The sequence below is a fragment of the Rattus rattus genome, chromosome 7 (assembly GCF_011064425.1).
Source record: "Rattus rattus isolate New Zealand chromosome 7, Rrattus_CSIRO_v1, whole genome shotgun sequence".
Taxonomy (NCBI): domain Eukaryota; kingdom Metazoa; phylum Chordata; class Mammalia; order Rodentia; family Muridae; genus Rattus; species Rattus rattus.
Genome location: NC_046160.1, coordinates 9,216,748 through 9,239,213, shown reverse-complemented (window position 1 = coordinate 9,239,213; position 22,466 = coordinate 9,216,748). Strand labels below are relative to the sequence as shown.

Below are 22,466 nucleotides of genomic sequence, written 5' to 3'. Positions count from 1 at the left end.
GAACTTTCTTGGTGGTTCATGCTGACCTCAAAGTCTTTTTTTTTTTTTTTTTTTGCTGGGTCACCCGTAGTTCAGATTGGCCTTGAACTCCTGATTTCCTAAATGCTGGACTACAATAGGGCTTCGCTATGCCTGATTGTGCTGTGGTATTGTGTTATATCTTTAGCCTCGTACCTCTCTTCCCACCTACCACCACACTACACAGTACTAAATACTGAGCCCAGGCCTTGGCATGTGTATATGTACTCTGTTGGCCTGGAATCTGCAATGTAGACAGAGCTGGCCTTAAACCAGGGCAATCCTCCTGCCTCTGCCTATTGAACACTGAGATTATAGCTTTGGTGTATATTGAGCTACCACACCAGCATACACACACACACACACACACACACACACACAAACTTTTGTAAATAATTCCCAAAGATTCCCTTGAGCCATTTCATGGAGTCTTAATCAGGATCCTCCGGCCACTCGGGAACTCTTGGCAATAGGCATGGAAATTAGAAAGCTTTCCCATTAATTTCCCCTGCTCCCCGTTTGGAGGATTGGAAATTGAGCCCAGGGCCTTGAAGAGGCTCGGCCAGTGCTATAATACTGAACCGTGTTTACAGCCCTTGTTTTTTGTTTTTGTTTTGAGACAAGGGCTCGAAGTGAAGCCCAGGCTGGTCTTTGATTCCTGGTGACTCCCCGAGCTCAGAGTTAACTCTTAGCGTTCAGAACACGTGTGCCCTCAACCCCTCCACTCACTGCGGTAGACCCTCACTTCAGAAACTGGAAAAGACCCACCATTGCTCAATGGGGCCATTATTTAGAATAGCAGAGCTTCAGAGAAATGGTTTGTGAGTCCCTTGTGGAAGGGAAGAACCATGGTGTTCTGTAGGCCTGAGGAAGAACAATGGCACTGTAGTCTTGAGGGAAGAACAATACTGCACTATTGAACAATCCAATAGTCAGGGGTCTGCACTTGCTAAGAGTGCACCTTGTCCTCAAGCCACACCCTTTAGTCCTGAGGATATATTACTACTACTACTACTACTACTACTACTACTACTACTACTACTACTACTACTACTATAATATTCCTGTCAGCATGTATGTCTTTGTGTGGGTATTAAATCCCCTGGAACTGGTGTTACAGACAGTTGTGAGCAGCCATGTGTGTGTGCTGGGAATTGAACCAGAGTCTTTTGGAAGTGAGCAGCCAGTACTCTTAACCTTCAGCCCCAAAGAGTCCGTCTCCTCCCCCGACAGGGTTTCTTTGTGTTGGGAAACTCCCTATGTAGACCAGGCTGGCCTTGAACTCAGAGATCCACCTGCCTCTGCCTCACGAGTGCAGGGACTAAATTAAAGGCAAGCGCCATGATGCCCAGAACCCCCTCCACTTAATTTCATGTCCAGGTGTGATGCTGCACACCTCTTCTAGCACCAGGTAAGCTGAGGCAGGAGGATTACCAGTTCTGAGCTGGCCTGTGTTTATGTAGAGATCTTGACTTAAACAAACAAGCGAAAAGGTTTAAAGAACAAAGTCAAGGAAGAAACATTGGGAGCAACGTCTTCATCCCTGCAGCAGGTTTATCTGAGAATTTAATCATCTTTGTAGAGCCTTGCTGTTAGGAGAGCACACTAATGAGACAGAAATGAGGAAGCTTCGAGTGGAGCTCTCGGCTTTATTTACATGGAAATATCGGCCTGTTCATTTACCAGATTGCTGGCTCATTGCTTCTGGAGGATGAGTTTGATCACAACATTATGAAATATATTGGCATTCGGGTAGGAATTTAATATAATTTTAATTTGAAGGGGCACTATCTCCACAGTGTCGTCTCTCCCTACAATGTTGCTGCCGATCTTAGTGAAACCGGCAAATCTGTCACGGTACGCGTTCTTTCCGTTTGAATATATCTGCAAGTCCAGATGCATTCTGAAACGTGTGCCACGTTTGTGAGAAATCGGACGTCCCAATAACACTATTGTAACTGATGCGTTTTTTATGAAGAACCCGCTTGAAAGCCGCAGAATTTATAGAGATTAGGACGGGAGCCTGGGCCTCAGCTGCAGTAAATTAAGCCAAGCCCAGTGCTGATTGTATTGTGGGCCACTCAGAACGTTAGAGCTCCAGGGTTGGGAACTTACAGTTCTGGGCGTTTTCCAGTGACGGTAAACTAGACATGGCTGTGCGGAGGGTGTTTTTCTAGGTCTGCCCTGTAGGCTGGCCACCGCCCCTGGAGCTGGGGCTTGGTGACATTTAATCTATTCTGTCTGTGGATGCGTTTGAAGGGATAGCCTTCAATATCATGAACAGACCATTGGCGACTTTAATGTTGGAGGGATTAATCTGTCTGGTATGGCCGTGCACGCCTGAGGAAAGTGGAGAGAAGAGGGTAGTGAGTTCAAGGCCAGCCTGGGTTACATGAAACCCTGTCTCATCCACCCACCCACACAGATCAGGGGGAGCTCTTCCCCCTTTCTTCCTGTCCACGTTTCACTGTTGCTTTTTGAGACAGTGTATTGCTTTGTAGTCCTGGCTGGTGTGGGACTCTGTGTTTATCAGGCTGGCCTCTAACTTTGAGCAATCCTTCTGCCATGGCTTCCCAAGTGCTGGGATTATAGGCATGTGCCTCCACACCTAGCCTTCAAGCACAGTTGTCATTTGAGACTTGAGGTCGAATATGACTTTTATTCTTCTTATTTCTTAGACTGCAAGCGGCAATGTGGAAGCAAAAGTAGTCTGCTTTTATAGAAGACGGGACATCTCCAACACGCTGATAATGCTTGCCGATAAGCATGCTAGTGAGTGAAATGGTTCTTCCTTCCTTCCTTTTTTAAATTTGTTCTTTAATCTAACTTATATTTTGTGTATATGGATATCTGTGTACCACACGCAAGCCCAGTGCCTTCAGAGGCAGAGGAGGCTGTCGTATCCCTTGGAGCTAGAGCTGCAGAGGTTGTGAGCTGCCATGTGGGTGCTGGGAATTGAACCTGGGTTCTCTCGAAGATCAACCAGTACTCACAGCCTTGGAGCCATCTTGCTAGCCTTTCTCTTTTTAAAGCTAATTGTGTGTGTGTGTGTGTGTGTGTGTGTGTGTGTGTGTGTGTGTGTGTTCATGCCTAGGTGGATATACCTTTCAAGAGTCTTTCCACCTTGTAATCCCATGGGTCGTCAGGCTTGGTGGCAAGCACCTTTATCCCTTGAGCGGTCTGGAGGGACACTCCCTTTCTTTTTTTTTAATTTATTTTTATTTTTTTTTACTTTTCTATTTTTCGGAGCTGGGGACCGAACCCAGGGCCTTGCGCTTGCTAGGCAAGCGCTCTACCACTGAGCTAAATCCTCAGCCCAGGGACTCCCTTTCTTCATCTTCTACTTTTCCTTGTGGTGTAAGGTTTTGAGTAGTATTTGTCTTTTTTCTTCTCACTATGTTTATACAGAACCATGATTTATATATGCTAATACGATTTATATATTTATAACATTTGTGTGTGTGTGTGTGTTAGGGAGTGAACCCACGACCTTGTGCATGCCAGGGAGGAGCTCAACCTCTGAGCTCCAATCCCAAGTCACACTTGTTTAGATGATATCATACTTTTATTGAATACTTAGCACACTGAAATAAAAAATGTGAGAGCTGGCTATTTAGCAAGCCATCAGGGAAGTAGTTTTGTTATTGTTTATTTTTGGTTGTTTCTTTGTGGGGTGTAGGTTTGAGGAAATTTATATTTCATTGTGAGGTGTTTCAGTGAGGGATACTTTTCTCTCTCTATAACAGCTGGGCAATGTTTTACTTTTTTATGTTTGTTTGTTTTTGAGCATCGACTTGGTGTATATTCATGATTTTCTTGCCTCAAGCCTCCTAAATGCTCCAAATACAGGTCTGTGTCATCACATCCAGCTATAATACTTGCCATTTTATTCCTATTATATGTTCATAGTATTAGGTATATAAGAAACTAAAATTTTGCTAGAAAAAGTACTAAGTTTTATTTAGATACAGAGAATTCTTATAGATAGTACACTTGGTGGTTTCTGCTTTGGGTTTTTTTTTTTTTTTTGTAGCTTAATATGTGTGTGTGTGTGTGTGTGTGTGTGCGCGCGCGCACATGTACACATATGTGAACCAAAGGCTGACGTTGTGTTGTTGTCTTAGTTACTTTTCTGTTGCTGCAATAAAGCACCATGAATGGTGTAACTTTCAGAAGAAAACGGTTAATTAGGCTTAATTAGGTTCCAGAAGGTTAGAGTCCATCTGAGAAGTAGCAGGAAGTCGTTAGCAGATGTGGCAGGGCAGTGACTAAGAACTCAACTCATATCTTGACCCAGAATCACGAAGCAGAGAACATATTAGGAATGGCCTGAGTCTTTTGAAACCTTAAAGCCAGTACTCAGTGACACACTTCTGCCCACAAGGCCACACCTCCTAAGCCTTCCCAAATAACTCCACCAAACCAGGGACCAGGTATTCAAACGTATGAACCTTTGAGGCTGTTCTCATTCAAGCCACCATAGGTGTCTTTCTGATATTTTTCTTCTTCAAGACTAGTTTTCATGTATTCCAGGCTGGTTTTGAACTTATGAGTGAGTCTGACCTTATAATGCTGATCTCCCTGCCTCCACCTCCCAGACGCTGGAATCACTAGTGGGAATTTGTTTGTTTTCTGTCTCTTTGAGACAGGTTTTCACCCTGTTCTGCAGGCTTGTAGCCCAGGCTGGCCTCAAATGCTTGGCAATCTTTTTGTCTTATCTTTCCAGTCCTGAGATTACAGGTGTAAGCCTCTAAGCCAGGTCTGAGTTCTTTATAAAGTCACAACAGATACTTCAGTCTCCCTCAGATGTTTACTTGGCAAAGCTATTCTTCCATTATGCAGTCTGTCTGTTCATTCTGTGGTTTTCTTTGCTGTGAAAAAGCTTTTTAATTTTATGCAGTCTCATTAGTCAATTCTTTAGAAAGATTTTTTTTTCCCTTGAGACAGGGTCTCACAATGTAGTTCTAGCTAGCTTAGAACTCCCTATGTAGGCCAGGCTGAACTCAGACCCACAGAGATCAGTCTGTCTCTGCTTCCAGAGGGCTGGGACTAAAGGCTTATGCCTGCGTTAGTCAAATCTTTTTTGTTTGTTTTTGTTTTGTTTTGGTTTTTTTTTTTTTGAGGCAGAGTTTCTCTGTAACCTGCCTTTCCTGGAACTAGCTCTGCAGACCAGGCTGGCCTCAAACTCACAGATATCCTCCTGCTTCTGCCTCCCAAGTGCTGGGATTAAAGCATGTGCCACCGCCGCTCAGATAGGATATTTTGTTTTATGTGGCTTAGTTAGGGTTTTACTGCTGTGAACAGACACCATGACCAAGGCAACTCTTATAAAGGACAATATTTAGTTGGGGCTGCCTTACAGGTTCAGAGGTTCAGTCCATCATCACCATGCTGGGAAGCATGGCAGTGTGCAGGCAGACATAGTACTGGAGAAAGAGCTGATAGTTCTGCATCTTGGTCCTCAGGCAGCAGAAGGAGACTGTGAGCCACACCAGGCTAGGCTTGAGCATATGGGATCTCAATGTTCGCCTCCACAGTGACACATTTCCTCCAGTGAGGCCACACCTCCTAACAGTGCCACTCCTTATGGGCAGAGCATTAGAACGTGGGGTGGGGACAGCATTCCTATTCAAGCCACCGTAATGTATCTGCTTGCTTTGCTGCATGTATGTACGTGGACTACACATGTTCCTGGTGCCTGTAGAGTTCAGAAAAGAGTGTCAGTCTCACTGGAAGTAGAGATAAGGATGGTTGTGAGCCACCATGTGGGTGCTTGGAATCCAGGCCTCTACCAGAGCAGAGCATTAACCCACTGTGCCAGCTCCTTCCCGGCAGTCATTCTCAGTATTATTTCTTGAGCTATTGAAGGACTTCTCTGGAATTCCTTGCCTAGGTCTCTCAATGATTCTCTGATTTTCCTTTTAAGTTACACATTAAGGTCTTTGGTCTAGTTTGAATTGATTTTGTACGGGGTGAGAGAGGGCTGTAGTTTCATTCTGTATCCAGTTTTGCCAGCGTCCTTTGCTGAAGAGGCTATCCTTTCATCTTTGCTAAAACCTAGGGGATGGTAGTTGTGTGGGCTTGCTTTTTTTATTTTATGTGTGTGTATTTTATTTTATTTTATTTTGCCTCTATGTATGTGCCACACGCATGCCTAGTGACCACAGAGGCCAGAAGGAGGCATCAGATCCCCTGGACTGGAGTTGCAGACAGCTGTGAGCTGCCCTGTGGGTGCTGGGAATACCCAGGTCCTCTGGGAGAGCAGCCTGTGCTGTTACCAGTGGGCCCTCTCTTCAGCCATAGGTTCTCTTTCCTATTGCATTTGTCTGCACGTCTGGTTTGCACCAGCATATGCTGGTTTGTTACTATGGCTCTAGTATACATTGAAGACAGATATTTTAGAACTCCAGCACTGCTCTTCTTCTTCTTAGGATCCTTTTGGTGACTGGGTATCTAGGATTGTTCTTCTGTTCCTGTGAGGGGTGTCACTGGGACTTGGATGGGGATCGGGTTGATCGAGAATCACTTTGGGTCATACAGCACAGGCTGCTTTTCTGTCTCGGACACTTCCTTGACTTTATGCCTTACTCTTAGTTATTTTTATGACTGGGTCTCATGTCCAAGCTGGCCTCAGACCCGCAGTGGAGCTGAGGATGCCGTCGGACCTCTGCTCATTCATTCTGCCTCTGCTTCTCGAGTTCTGGCATCACCGATGTGAAAGACTGCTCTTTGGTTTTGTGGTGCTAAGGATGGACCTCTGGGCCCCGTGAATCCTGGGGCGGCCCTCCTTCTGAGCTGCGTCTCCTGCCAATTCTCTCCAGTTTCTTCCTTCACTGTTTTCATTGTGCCCCTTGGTTGGGTTTATTGCTAGGTGATTTAATCGTTTAACATTTTGTTTTGAGACAGAGTCTCAAGTAGCTGGGGCTAGCCTTGGACTCCCTGTGCAGTGGAGGAAGTGTGGGCCTCACCATTTGCAAAGAGAGATAATCTGACTTGTGCCCCTTTTTTTTCTTACTCTTGAATAAATTCTGCTAGAGAGCACAAGCACTGTACTAAAAAAGCATGCGGGCGTTTGCTCTAGGTTTGGTTGTGTGTCTGTCCTTTCTTACCTTTCTCATGTTATGGCTGTGTCCTTCTGTTTCAAATTCCTTCAGGCTTTCTGTTTGTTTTCGTTTGAGACATTGTTTCTCTGTGAAGCTCTGTCTTGGAACTTGCCCTGTACACCAGGCTTGTCTCGAACTCACTCACAGAGCGGCTTCTTCCTGAGTCTGGGACTAAAGGCTTTGTTCGTGGTCCTCCACTGCCTGGATTTTTAAGATTTTTATTGTGAAGTGATGTGGGGGCCCCGTGAGACTTTTTCTGAGTGTGCCGAGATGGTTGTTTAACTTTTGTTCTTGATTTGATTTATGTGCTGTGTTTTATTTATTGATTTCTGTGTGGTGAAAGGGGAATTCTTGATGAAGCTGACTGGGTCTTGGCGTGTGATCTCTTTAATACTTTGCTGAATTTGGTTTGAAGGCATTTTAATTCATTAATTTGCACTGGTGGGGATCAAGCACCTGGCCTTACTTGCTCTCTGCTTTCCCCGTGGTTTGCAGGTATTGTATTGAGGTATTTTATTGGATCTCCGTTCATCCAGGGAACTGGGCTATAGCTTTTCCCCTTGTTGGTGTGTATTACTTGGTTTTGGTGTTGGTGGTCCTGCTCTGTAGAATGGGTTCCTTCCCTCACTACTTTCAGGAATGGTTTGGGAACAGAAGTTTTTTCTCTTCCTCCCTGTCATTTCTCTTCACTCTTTGTTGCCTTTTTTTGGGGGGTGAGGGTGGTACAGGGTCTCGGGTGCTGCTTCATGTCTCTCCTGTCTCACCTCTAACTCACTGTGGAGCTGAGGATGAGCGCTAACCTCTGCCCCACCTACTTGTCCCTTCTACTTGAGGCCTGTGCGGGCTCACCTGGTTTAGGATGGGGATCCAGCCCACGCTTTATCTAGGCAGGCATTCCACCATCGCCGGGGCTGAAGACTGAGCTTACGGGCAAGCGTTTAGCCATCTCGCTGTACCCCAGTCCCTAGTTGTCCTCATCTCCCAAACCCCCACTAGGTCCCAGAGCTTTGCTCATTCTCCTGCAAGGTCTGCCGGAAGCCAGAGGGACTCTGTCTGTTCTGGGCTGTCCTTTGTTCAGAGAATGCTGCTGCTCCGGTCGCACCTGCAGTGTGCTCCTCAGTCCTAGCCTTCCCGTAGGAGGAGTCGCCGTCAGACCATCCTCCACGCTGACTGGAGGCTTGAGGGACCTGTGGATTTCACTTGCTGTTAGTGGGGCTTCCAGGCTTAGTTCGTGGCTGTGGCTTCTGGTCCCCTCCCTCCGAGGAGCCGGCGCTGAAGTTGCATGTTTTGCCTTCCAGCTGCTCCGTCCCCTGTCTTATTGATTCTGAGGCAGGCTTCCACGATGAACGATTGACAGATCCGCCTGCTCTCTGTCTCCCAAATGCTGGGATTACAGGCCGTACCACCACACCTGACACCATACCTACTTGTAAGACTTTATTTCCCAGGATGGCTCAGAGGTTAAGAGCTGCTCTTGCGGAGGACCTGGGTTATATTCCCAGGACCCACAGGGCTATGCATAACCATTGGTAACTCCAGGGCAGGGGAACCAATGCCCCCTTGTGACCCCTCGGGCACCAGCTAAAACATGGTGCGCAGACATACATGTAAGCAAAACACTCACACACAGAGAATAAATTAAATAAATAAATAAAGACACATACACCTATTCATACACATGCATAAGCTCATGCTCAGAGATTAGATACCTTAACAATGCCATAGGGAGGTTTGTGTCTCCTGTACGCGTGCTTGCTTCCCCCTCGAAACACCCCGTGTCAACATCACCCTTAAGTTTCCATTGTGTCAGAGCGGGAGAGACAGCGCAGTGGTTGCTCTTCCAGAGGACCTCAGTTCAATTCCCAGCAACCACATGGTGGCTCACAACCATCTGTAATGGGATCCGATTCTGGTGTGTCTGAAGACAGTGATGGTGTGCTCACGTACATGAAATAAAATCTTAAATAGTTTCCATTGTGTCTCACTTTGCTGAACCGTGTCCTTATCTAATTTTTCCCCCACAAAATGTGTTGCTGGTAAATGTTCTAAATCTCTGCCTTCCTTAAAATGTCTTTGTCACATTGTTAGTCTGGTTCTTTACAGGATTTGAGGTTCGAGATATTTTCCTCCTAGAACTTTGAAGAAATTGGCTTGCTCTGGGGTATTCATTGTTAACTATCTGTCAGACTTACTTGTTTCTTTGTTTGTTTATGCGGAGCCAGAGTCTCTTTCTTTGTAACTCTGGTTGTCCTGGAACTCTTTGTAGATCAGGTTAGCCTCACCGAGGTCTGCCTCTCTCTGCCTCCCCAGTGCTGGGATTAAAAGGTTGGGTCACCACACCTAGCTCAGTGGATTATTGTTCTTTTGTAGGCAATGGTTTTGTTTTTTTCTCTTCTAGTGGTTTGCCCTTTAGCACAGGCATCCTGAAAATTTACCAGAATGTCTGTGTGTGAGATTTATGTCAGTAAGCCACTGTGTATCTTTGGTGACATTTCTGTTCCTCTCTGGGGGATTTCTTGCAAGACGCCCATTTAGCGAGATCTAGTCTGTGATGTGAAGTCCTTTTGTTAGTTGGTTGTTGTTGTTATTTATGGTTTGTCTAGAGACAGAGTCTCCCTGTAAAGCCCAGACTGGCTGCCGACTCTGTCGTTCAAGCTGGCCTCACACTCGGAGCAGTCCTCCTGCCTCAGCTACTGAGAACAGGGGAGACGATGTGTGGAAGGACACTGGCTTCTTGCAGGTGAGGAGAGCCTGTCCTGGTGAAGCCTCGTTTCTCCATTCACATCACGTCTACGGTGACCCTGTCGGGAGGATTCAACCTAGCCTGGGGTACATAAGACTGCCTCACAAAATAAGACTCATCTGAGGCAGAGGGCTGGCCGTGACTTAGTGACACCTTTCCGCTCTTTCCGACTGCCTTCTGCTACCTGATTGGAGCTGGCATAAAATCTATTTTCTATCAGAGCATTAAAGCAGTAAACTTGCGTCTCTGGGGTTATTTTCCCTCTTGCTGTTTTATGATGTTTTTATTTTTGTGAATGACATTTTATAATTAGCAGTTATAGTGAGTTTGTGTCTCATTAGCCAGATTATTATCAACTGTAAATATTACAAAGTTTTAGTGTTTGACAAGTTAATTATGTTTTATGGTATACGTTTTCTTATTGATCTGTTCTTTCCAATGTTAATGGTCTCTCTTTTTTTTTTTTTTAAACAGCAAGTACTTTGTTCCTACTTTAAAATTTATGTCACGTTGCTTATTGATCACCAAATGAGGCATTCTAGTAATTGGGTAAATTCCTAAGCTTTTTCCCAAGGCTTTGTGCTGGTTTTACTTTTATAATTATGTGACATGATTTATGGGTTGGAAAAATATGTCCTCCTCGAATTTTGTATTTTCATGAGTAGTTGAATGGAAGCCATTTTTATAATTAGTGGAGCTAGTCAAATTTTCCCCAGATGATCGTTTCTGTTTGGTTCTGTTTTATGAGATGAAGTCTCAGGATGTAGTCTGGAATTCACTGTGTAGACCAGGCTAGCCTCACACTCGGAGCAGTCCTCCTGCACCGAGAGTGCAAGTGTGCGGCACCTGGCTCTCCCTGTCAGAAGGAAGTCTTCCGAGGTCTGGGATGCAGGTGAGCTGGAAAGTGCTTGTCTAGCGTGCATGAAGCCTTGGCTCCCATCCCCAGCACCTCCTTAACATGCACCCCTGTCAGTCATCCCAGCACCAGGGGAGGCAGGAAGGTCAGAAGTTCAAGGTCATCGTCAGCTACATAGCAAGTTTGAAGTCAGTCGGGGCTACACGAGATCCTGTCTCCACATACAAACAAAAAAGAAAACAGCAACAACAAAGAAAATATTTTTATTGGGCTGGAGAGATGGCCCAGTGGTTAAGAGCAGAAACCACATGGTGGCTCACAGCCATCTGTAATGAGATCTGATGCCCTCTTTTGGTGTGTCTGAACAGTTACAGTATACTTATATATAATACATAATAATACATAAATAAATTAGAAAAAGAAAATATTTTTTGAAGCATATGATTTCTTAGTCGTTAGTTGTTCTATTGCTGTGAAGAGACACCATGGCCAAGACAACTGTTGGAAAGGAAAGCATTCAATTGCAGCTGGCTTTCAGCATCAGAGAGTTGGTCCATCATCGTCAGAGCAGAGGGTATGGGAGCAGGCGGACGTGGCACCGAGAGCTCAACCTGATCCATAAGGGTAGAGAGGACAGACAGACAGACATGGCCTAAGAACAGGAAAAATAAAGCCAAGAAAGTTTAAAATCTACTTATGGGTTTGGTGTACACACACACACACACACACACACACACACACACACACACACGATATTACAGCTATCACTTCCTATTAGTGAAGCTGTTCTCAGGCCCACAGGTATTAGGGTCCCTCTGGCACAGCCACTCGTATTGAGCAGCGAACACAATTCTCTTCTATGAGATCTGCCTCCCGTGTTAGGGTTTTATGAGAAGTGTGCAGCAGAGAGAAGCCCAGGCAGTGGTTGGTGAGAGGAGAGTTAGAGTCCATTTTCCACACTGTATGACTGAACCGGTCTGGATGAGACAGTCTCCGTGCTCTCTAAGTGGATCCTGGCTTCCTTATACACTGGAATACTGTACAGCCATTAGAAGAACGAGAGAACCAGACGTAAAACTTCCTGGTTTCTCGAAGGACCTACCTGTGGTTCCCTGTACCTACATTGGGCAGTTCTGTAACTCCAGCTGCAGGGAATCTGATGTTTCTGGCCTCTGCAGATGTATGCCCATACCCACAGACAGACAGACAGACAGACAGACAGACACACACACACACACTTTAAAAAATTTTAAGGTAAACTACTGAACAAGTTTATAGAGTAACCCCAGTTATACATATTTAACATTATATAATATACAATTCTATCCTCCCATGTGCTTATGTATGTGACACAACTCCTTCAACAAGGCCACGCCTCCTAATCCTTCCAAACAGTTCCACTTCCTGGTGGCTAAGCATTCAATCATATGAGCTTACAGAGACCATTCTTATTAAACCACCACAGTTGCTTTTTCAGTAAATTCTTCTTCTTTTTTTTTTTTTTTGGAAACAGAATCTTGCTTTGTTTAGGGTGGCTTTGAGCTCAATCTTGCAATCTTTGTCAGGTACTGGGATCACAGATGTGTGTCATTACACTGGACTATTTCAGTAAATTTGCTACTTAAAATATTTTTCTCCTTCTGAGAAATTGTTAGGATGGCACCCAGGCCCTGTGCATCTTAGGGGTGTGTGTGTGTGTGTGTGTGTGTGTGTGTGTGTGTGTGTGTGTGTGTGCCGCCTCCCACTTTGAAGCAGGTCACTATGGATTTCCGTCGTGTTTAGCAGACTTGCCAGCCTCTATGAGCTCCTAGGCATTCTCCTGTGCACATCCCCTGTGCAGACTCTGCACTTCTCTCTGGCTTTTTTACATGGGTTCTGGGGATTCAAACAAGTGCTTTTACCCACTGAGCCGGCTCCCCAGCCCTTAACTAATTCCCTTATTTTTTCAAGGCTTTGTCTGTGCCTTCCCCTTTCTTGCCCTGTGCTGGGATTAAATCAAGTTCCCCTAGGAGAGTAGAAAACAGTTTTGTATCAGTCAGAGTCAGTGAGAGAAATGAAGCGGTCAGGGTGGGATTTCTCACTGGGAACCAACGCTGACAGAACAGAGCCCACTTAGGGTCTTGGGGAAGTCAAGCAACCCAGGGAGCAGACCTTGTGGGTACCTGTCCCTCGGAAGCTCTCTGGAGCAGTGTCGACAGCATGTTGTTCAGGTGACTTCGCCATGCAGGGGGGAAATGGTCTGTGAGGTTCGGAGCACGGTTTTGGTGTCCTGTCAAGAAGCCGACAACGCCCATGCCCTTTTCCGTTAGTAGGAACACAGCACAGAGTAGCTCTCTCACTTAGGCAGAAATGTCAGTTTAGAGACCTAGAGTGTATGCCAGGCGTCCTGTGTGGGGGTCAGAGGGCAAACCAGTAAGACCCCACTCTCTCTTTCACCCTGTGGGTCCTGTGGATCCAGCTTAGGTCACTAGGGTTGCCAGAAAGGGCCCTGACCCAGTGAGCCATCTCACTGAACTTCTGGTCCTCCCACGCCCGCCTCCAGACTACTGTGACAACATGCATGCTGGGCAAGCAACATATCCCACCGCTACTCTTCAGAGACAGGGTCTCCCTCTGCAGCCTTGGCCGGCCTGCATCTGCCTCCTTAGTGCTGTGATTAAAGGTTTATGCTGTGATGCCTGGTCATAGGGCAATACTCTCTCTTCCTCTCTCTTTTTCTCAACAAGATCTCTATATGCCTCTGACTGTCCTGGAGCTCTCTATGTAGATCAGGTTGATCTCAGAGATCTGCCTGCCTCTGCCTCCGCTTCATCTCGAGTACAGGGATTCTGTTTCACAGGACAACTCTTAATAGTTTATTTTTCTTCTATCTTTTTGGTGACTGAGTAGTATTCCGTTGTGTGACTGTAACGAAATCCATTCATCTGTAGATGGCTATTGCCTTTCTCTTGGTTGCAGTAGGATAGATGCTTACATGCTGTGGTATTTTTACCTTTAAATTCTCGGTGTGTCTTAGAAGAGGGAATCTGTGTTACCAGAGGACGACTCTGTGGGGTTGGTTCTTTCCAGCCACACTTTACACCGGTCTGGGGATCAGTGATACCCCCCCAACCCCTGCACCAGGCTGGTACTGCATTCCCCTCCACCTGCTCAGGCTTCTCAGTGGTCCTGTTGTTTAGTTTTGTTTGTTTGTTGAGATTGCACCCCATGCTGACCTCACCCTCACAATTCTCCTGCCTCGGGCTTCTGAATGTTGGAATTTCAGTTATGTGTCATCCAATTTATGTTTTTAACTTTAGAAAGGCACTGCCAACTATTTGTGGGGGTGATTTATCATTGTATATTTATTCTCATTGGCAGTGGAGGCAAGGCCTAGTTTCTTCACAATTTGGCCAGCATTTAGTATGGTCATTCTGTTTAGGAATTAAAAAAAAATCATTCATATATATATAATATAAAATATAAAAATATCATATATTTAAATATATGTCACCTATATGTACATATATGCACATTTTATACATATACACATATGCTCACACATGCACACACGCACACATGCATGCGCATGTTTTAGAGGCAGGGTTTCTGTGCTGGAGAGATGATGCAGTAATTAATACTTGCTGTCCTCCCAGAGGATCCAGGTTTGGTTCCCAGTATCCACAGTGACTCACAACCGTTTGTAATTTCAGTTCCAAGGAATGGGCACTCACTCACTCACTTTCAGTCTCTGAGTACCAGACACGCACATGCTGTGCACACATACATGCATACAGGCAGACACTCTTACACACCGAGAACGGGATTCCCTCTCTCTCCCCCTCCCTTCCTCCCTCCCTCCGTCCCCCTCCCTCTCTCTCGGTTGCCAAGCTGACCTTGAACCCGTGGTTCCAGCAGTCCTGTTTCAGCCTCTGGTGTAGCTGGTTGTACAGCTGTGTCTGTGTCTGTGATGGATCTGTTTTTCTGTCAGTTATTTTAATCTTGGTTCTGGGAGGCGGTTACTTTGGTGTTTCATTGCTGCTTATAAGCAGGGCCAGAGTTGTGTTCGCCTAGGGCTCAATTCCCTTCCTGTGCCCAGTGCATCGTGTGTTTCCAGTGTTCTGTAGGGGAAGAAATGCTCTTCCAGCTCTGTGTGAGCTCAGGCCTTGTTCCTCCCCATTCTCTCCAGGGGTTGCTTTCCTGCCTTCTGGCATTTCCGATCCTTCTTTCCCTACCTCCTTCCCTCCCTCCCCCCTTTCTTCCTTCCTCCTTTCTTTTTTTTTTTTTTCTTTTCTTCCTTTTCTTTTTTTCTTTTCTTTTTTTTTTTTTTTTTTTTTTTGAGATGGGATTTCACTGTAGCCCTAGCTGTCCTGAACTCTGTAGACCAGGCTGGCCTCAAACTTGGAGATCTGCCTGCCTCTGCCTTCTGAGTGCTGGCTTCAAAGGTGGGTGCCATCACTGCCCAAGAGGCTTCTGATACTTTCTGTGTATCACGTGTGCTCCAGCAGGGCCTCCGAAGGCCTCCAGGGTCCTTCGACCTCTCTGGGGCTTTGTCTTCTAAACTGCGTTTTCCCCTTTTTGAGCGCTCTGCCTACCAGGTCTTACCTCTCTTTCCCTCCCTGTTCTTTTTAAAATGTTTGTTTTATTTTATGTTTATGGGTGTGTTGACTGCATGTCTGAGCAGCATGTGGGCTCATGCCCGTGGAAACAGGGTCTGGAGTTACAGATGGTTGTGGATTGTCTGTGGGTGCTGGGACTAGAACCCAGGTCCTTTAGAGGAGCAGCCAATGCTCTTAACCATTGAGCCACCTCTCCAGCCCCCATCCCCCTTCTATAAGAATTCAGGTTTCCTGGGTAACAGGGACCCCTTTCCGTCTTCCCCACCTCATGTGCAGTAGCCCAGTGTTAAAAAGAATTGGTGCTTTGTGTCCTTTGTCTTCATTAATCACGTGTTTTGTTTCTAATGGTCCAGGCAGACCTTGTCTCTGCTACTTCGTTTGGCTAGAAACAGAAGCAGTCGTATTTAAAATTAATGTATAAAATATAGTGGACGGGTAAAGTGTGTAGCTGGGTGGATTCTCACAGGTGTAGACTGGAACTCAGAGACCCTCCTGTTTTTGCCTTCTGAGTGCTGGGATTGTAGGTGTGCATCACCGTGTTTTGCAAGGTTTTGGACTGCAGCTGCGTTGACGATGCCTACCACAACCACATTGGCAGGTCTATCGTGGCTGTGCCAAAAATGAGCCGAATAAAACCAACTCCCCCACATCCTCTGGCCCTGCTTCTAAACAGGCTCTGTGTACCGTGTGTGCTTTGACCAGGAGAGACCTTCAGCATGAGAGGGCTTCCTTTGCGGGTGGAAGAACATGGTTTCCACAATCTGCCGTTTGCTCCCCCCTCCCCACTCAAAAGGAGAAGGCCGAGTTTAACAGCCTAGAGTGGCTGGTCAGCTAACTAGTTTTATGTCAAAAAGCACGCCCCCTCCTCGTTTTTTGCATTACTGGGGATTGAAACCCCAGGTCTTTGCACAGGTTAGTCACTCAACTATAATACCAACTTTTCATGTTTGTTGGTTTGTTTTTAAATTTTTAGTACATTTACCAATCTGTCTGTCTGTCTGTCTGTCTATATCTCTATCTATCTATCTATCTATCTATCTATCTATCTATCTATCTATCTATTTATCTATCTGCGAGATTTAAGAAGAAACACGCAGACTCAGGTCGCTCATGTTTCAAGAAAATGAATGGCAGAGCTTTCACTGGGTGCACAGAATGTATACCCCAGCCACTGAGTGGAAGGAAGTACAATGGAGAAACAGAAACTGAAACTAAAGCTGAGACCTAAAGATCTGGCGGTGAGGTGTTAGCTGCCGGCTATGGTGGACAGGAAGGCCGGGAAGTTCCTTTAAGAGAACAAAGGCTTAGCAGGGGCAGGGACTGACAGAGTCCAGTAGGTTCTGACACTGGGTTGTACGAAGGCTGAGATAACTAGATGCCCTCCGTTTGCATGGGAGGAACTGGAGGCTGTGTAGACGGTGCCTTCGGGTTTGGCCATCCCGGATGTGGCGGGAAAACGAGACTTTGTCAGGCCAAGCCTTAGAGCAGACCAGACCCACGCCACCCTCACCGAAGGTTTGGGTTCTCTACTCCGGAAGGACCAGGGTTCACTCCCTACCCCCTCTTCCTTCCAGGTGGCATTGGGGCTCACGAGAAAACCTCTGTATTTCCTCAAGCTATGCTGGCGTCCGTCCTCCGCCTTCCTTTAGGAGCTCCCGTCTGCGTCTGCGCGTTATATTCTCACTGCCCTGGAAGGAGTGTCCCCAGCTCTGGCCTGGAATCCAGAGAGTGAGCCACAGGCCGCTATCCCTTATACTTTGCTTGAGGTCAGGTGGGGGGAGAGCATGGCTGCCATGGAACATGGCATGGTTGGTGCTCAGATTTATCACCACTGTAGTTTACTTTATCCAAATGGTGGCCGGCAGCCATGAAGAGCTTTTTGTCAAAACAGGAAGCTTTTTTTTTTTTAATTTATTTATAAATTGTTATGTTTTGGGAGAATTTCATACACGAATAGCCTACTTACATCATTTCCACTCCCCCTCCCACTTCTCCACCCCTCTCAACTCCATGACCTCTTTTTCTTTAACTATTGGTACACACGCACACGCACGTACACGCACACACATGCACGCGCCCCCCATGGAGTCCGGCTTGTATTGTCATGTGTATATGTGTTCAGTGCTGTTCTTTTGGGATTGGGAAACCTATCGGGGTTTTCCTTGGGAAACTGATTCTCCCTCAACATTCATTTGTTTCCTGTAGCTCGTCATGGGGGTGAGGCTCTGATAAAACTTACCCTACCTGCTAGGCACAGTGGTGCATGCCTTTGATTCTAGCCTTTAGAGGCAGAGACAGGTATCTGGCACTTAGAGCGTTCTCTGCAGTGTCCCCTGAGCTGTAGGTGTGGGGATTGTGCTGATGATGTCCCAGTTGCTGCCAGGAGACGGAGCATATTTTTCTCCGGGTTTGGCCAGTTGTGGATGTGTGCCATACCCTCTGTGGGCTGCACAGTGAAACTCCAGTGGGGACTGAGAGGCGCACTGGTGGTGTAAAGGGAAGTATTTAGAACGTAGTGGGAAGCTGCACTACTTTAGGGACATGGCTGCAGTAGCTTCTCCTCTAGGGTCTGTGACCTCTCCAGCCGCAGGCTCTTGGCTAGGTTTACTGAGCATAGGCTCTCTCACTCTGAGAGGCCTGAAGTTCACTCGCACCGTTGTTGCCTACTGTCGGGGCCGTCTTGTGTGGTCCGTCCATTGTGGGTGGAAGTCTTTACAGCTTAGTAGGGCTATTGCTTGCTTTTCTCCTTAGCAGTTTGCAATGCATCTTCTAATCCTGAGAGAGCTAGCTCCCAGGGAGGAAGGTCCTTAAAGGTCATACCAACTAGATTCCTCCCAAGTCCTGTGACAAAAGTGGGTAGTGTTTTCAGCCCTAGGGCCTTACTTTCAAGATCTGGGAAGGAACTGAGGACAGTAACAATGGTCTGTTTTGTTTTGTATAACAATGGTCTGTAGTATATTTTCCTTTTAGATCCCTTGACTGATGACTTAAGTGAGGTGTCCCTTGTCTGTCACGGTTTTTTTGTTAATCTATGGCTCTTGGGAGTTCAGGAGGAAGATGCGCTGGGAGGCCCGTGCTGTGTGTGAATTCAGGAGGAGGGTGCTCTGGGAGGATGGCGTGATGGCGGTGGGTGACCTGGTCACTCCTTGTGCTGGTTGGCTTTTGCCATCTTGACACAAACCTAGAGTTAGCTGAGTTGAGGAGCCACAATTGGGAAAATGATTCATAAGTTGGCCTTTGTGGCATTCTCTTGATTAATAATTGATATAGAAGGGCCCAGCCCTCTGTGGGCAATGCTACCCTTGGGCAGGTGGTCCTGGGTTCTGTAAGAAAGCAGGCTGAGGAAGCCATGGGAGCAAGCCAGTAAGCAGCACCCGCCATGGCCTCTGCATCCGCTCCTGCCTCCAGGTTCCTGCCCTGTGTGACTCATGTTTCTGTCATGGCTTCTCTCAGTGGTGGTGTGACCTTGTACGCTGGAGTTTACCCATTCCTCCCCGAGTTGCTTCGGCCATGGTGTTCTGTCACAGCAACAGAAACCCGAGCTGAGTCACTTGTGGCTTTTATTTTGTTTCTGAAGTTTCACAGTTGACAGCAAGTGGAAAGTTGCATGGTAGCATGCTAAGGCTACAGAATTCCAGATGGACTTGGATTTATTATAAGACTGGGCAGCCTTTGCCAGATGCAGTGTTCTTTGAATAAATGTGAGCAGAAATAGCTTAGATTTTTGATGGGATCCTGACTGGCTGTAGAACTGATGAGTCACGGTGGCTCACTGTGTGAAAGGACCGTTTCCGACGGCCTTCTCCTCACGGCTGACTTCCTGTGCATGGCTTGCTCATTTACCACTGCCTTCTGTGAGGTCAGAGTAGCGTGTGTTCAGAATGACGCTAACCCGGCATCAGCTGCTTGCCACAGAGCTCTGCAGAGACTGGACGGCATTTGAGGACGGCGCTCTCCCTGCTAATGGAATGTGTGCTTTCAGTTTGCTTAAAAACCTTTGGCTCTACGTAGTGGCACACGCCCTTAATCCCAGCACTCGGAAGGCAGAGGCAGGCAGATCTCTGTATTCAAGGCCAGCCTGGTTTGCAGAGTGAGTTGCAGGACAGCCAGGGTTACACAGAGAAACCTGGTCTCCAAAAACAAAAAGAAGACAAAACGAGAAATTAAAAACAAAAACCAAAATGATTCTGGGATTGGAGAGATGGCCCCAAGGTTAAGAACATGTACTGCTCTTACTGAGGACCAGATTTCTGTCCCCAGCACCCATAGGGCAGCTCTTTGGCACCTATCCGCCACCTCTGGGGACCTGATGGCTCATTTTCAGGGATACCTGCACTCATGTGCACATCCTCACCCCATGCATATCTTTTTCTCTTCTAAGCTTAAAGAAATAACTTCTGCATTTAGAGATGGTTCATTGCTTTTGCAGAGGACCTGAGTTCAGTTTGCACATTGGGACACACACAAAGACCTGTAACCCAAGCCCCAGGGATCCAGCGCCCTCTCCTGGTCTCTGCAGGCACTCGTACCTGCATTTAAGTGCACATGCTCCCATATACATAATTAAAATCAAGTCTTAGGACCCAGAAGCTGAACCTCCAGCAAAAGAGCATCCGTGAGCCGAACCTAGTCCTCCGCCCACATCTGTAGCCGAAGTGCAGCTTGGTCTTCATGCTGGTCCCCCAACAACTGGAGCAAGGGCTTAACCCTGTCACTGTTGCCTGCCTGTGGATCCTGCTCCCCTAATTGGGCTGTCAGGTCCGACCTCAGTGGGTGTGGATGTACCTAGTCCTGCAGTGACTTGAGATTGCCAGGGTAGGTTGGTTCCTGGGAGGGACCTCCCCCTTCTCAGAGGTGAGGGGGGAGGGGCTCCTTGTTGGGGGGACTGGAAGGAGAGGAGGGACTGTGATAGGGATGTAAAGTGAATAAATTAACTTAAAAAAAGAAAAAGAAATAAGTCTTTAGAGAAATGCTGCTTTTTACAGTAAATCTTGACACACATGACCTCCATTAAGGAAAGCTTGAGGTCTTCAATGGGATTTCAAAGTATAAGTAAGTCTTTAGGTTACCGAGCTGGAGAGGTGCTGGGCAGGTGTTCTGTCAGAAAGTGCATTCAAAGTTGGCTTAGGAAATAAATCTCCGAGGGTCCGGGAGGGGCTCAGCATGGATCTCCAGCATTCACAGAGCTGCCTGTGAGCCCAGCACGGCAGTGGGCCAGCCGCTCATGCCTGCCAGTCCAGCATTCAGATCGGGCAGGAGATCAGAAGTGTTAGTCCATCCTCAGCTAGGCAGATAGCACAGAGCTAGCCTGGGGTACATGAAACCCTGTCTCAGGAGGAGGAAGAAGAGGAAGAGGAGGAAGAAAACCCTCAACCTTTTAATAAGGATTCTTCTTTTAAAGATTTGTTTTTTATATATGTGTATGTGATCTATGGAGGTGTCGCACACACACACACACACACACACACACACACACACACACACACACACACGTTTGTACAAGTGAGCAGCATGCCCGTGGTGTCGTGGTATGGCGGCCAGAGGTTTTCTTAATCATTTTCTTGATCAGTGTTCTATTGCTGTGAAAAGACATCATGACTGCAGCAACTCTTATAAAGGAAAGCATTCAATGGGGCTGGCTACAGTTTCAGATTTAGTCCATTGTCATCATGGAGGGAAGCATGGTGGGATGCATGGAGTATGGCGCTGGAGAGAGAATTCTACATCTGGATCCGAGGGCAGCAGGGAGAGAGAGAGAGAGAGAGAGAGGGAGAGAGAGAGAGAGAGAGAGACAGAGAGAGAGAGACAGAGAGAGACAGAGAGAGACAGAGAGAGAGAGACAGAGGGGGCAGACAGACAGATAGAAAGGGAGATAGAGAGGAAGACAGAGGCAGCAACAGCATGAGCACCACTGGGCCTGGCTTGGGCTTTTGAAACCTTAAATCCCACCCCCAGTGACATTCTTCCTCCAAGGCCACACCTACTCCAACAAATAATACCATTCCCTAAGCATTCAAATCTATGTGCCTATGGGGACCGTTCTTTCTTAAACCACCGCAATCACACTCCACATGTTTTTGAAACAGGGTCTCCCTGAAGCTGGCACTCATGGGGGGGCTAGACTGCTGTCCCACAAGCTTCAGACATTTGCCTGTCTGGGCCCCATCTCCTCTGTCTCTTCCTTCCTTCCCTCCTTCCTTTCCTTCTTTCCCTCCTTCATTCTCTGTTGATATCATCTGTTTAAGCACACAGTTTTAATTTGCATTTTCTTGCATATGTTTCTGCCTATGATAGCTAAGATACCACTTCCTAGTCTAAAAGGCCATAGGATACTTGTTTCATTTCGAGTCTTACAGTTAGCCTTTCGCTGTATTTTGAGTTGATTTTGGTGTATGGTTTGAGGTGTGACAGTCATGGGGGGTTAATTCTCTCACGTATGGCTAGCTTGTTTGTCTCAGCCCCGTTTACTCAAGAAGTATTGTCTCTTTTCCCTCTGACAACTGGTTCTGGTCACACGCACCTGTGGCATACACTCCTGTACTCTTACGCACGCGTGCAGGTACTCTCTCTCTCTCTCTCTCTCTCTCTCTCACACACACACACACACACACACACACACTCATAGTTTTTTTTTTATTAAAAATATTTTTATGTGTATGGGTATCTGTGCATGCTTGATGCCTGTGGACACCAGAAGAGGGAATGGGATCTCCTGGAACTGATAGTACAGATGGTTATGAATCACCAGCCAGGGCTTTTAACCACCCAACCAGTTTTCTAGGCCTTCACATGCACAATTAGAAAAAAAAAAAAAAAAGCTGGGAGTAGTGGCACACAGTTTTGGTCCTAGCACTTGTGAGGGAGAGGCAGGTGGATCAATGTGAGTTCAAGGCCAGCCTGGTCTACAGAGTGAGTTCCAGCACGGTCAGAGCTGCACAGTGAGACCCTGTCTCATAAAACCAGAACCAAACCAAAGAAGATTTTAGCAGTGTAGCTCAGTGATGGAGGCTTGTTGAGGAGCCCAGGTCTTACATTTTATCCCTAGCACCACAACTAAGAAACTGAGCCTTTGTCAGACTGAGGGAGGAATTCCATATAGTGAATTCCAGGCCAGCTTATGCCACAAACAAACAAGCAAACACTCTAGA

At 46.6% G+C, this 22,466-nt stretch overlaps 1 protein-coding gene across 1 annotated transcript in view; it reads left to right on the top strand.

Moving 5' to 3' along the window:
• Mta3 (metastasis associated 1 family member 3) overlaps window positions 1–22,466 on the top strand; it is a 119,042-nt gene that overhangs the window by 5,213 nt on the left and 91,363 nt on the right. Inside the window, exon 3 of the mRNA XM_032908765.1 lies at window positions 2,697–2,790. Within this exon, the coding sequence (XP_032764656.1) occupies window positions 2,697–2,790 (94 nt within the window). The remainder of the gene's footprint in view (window positions 1–2,696; window positions 2,791–22,466) is intronic.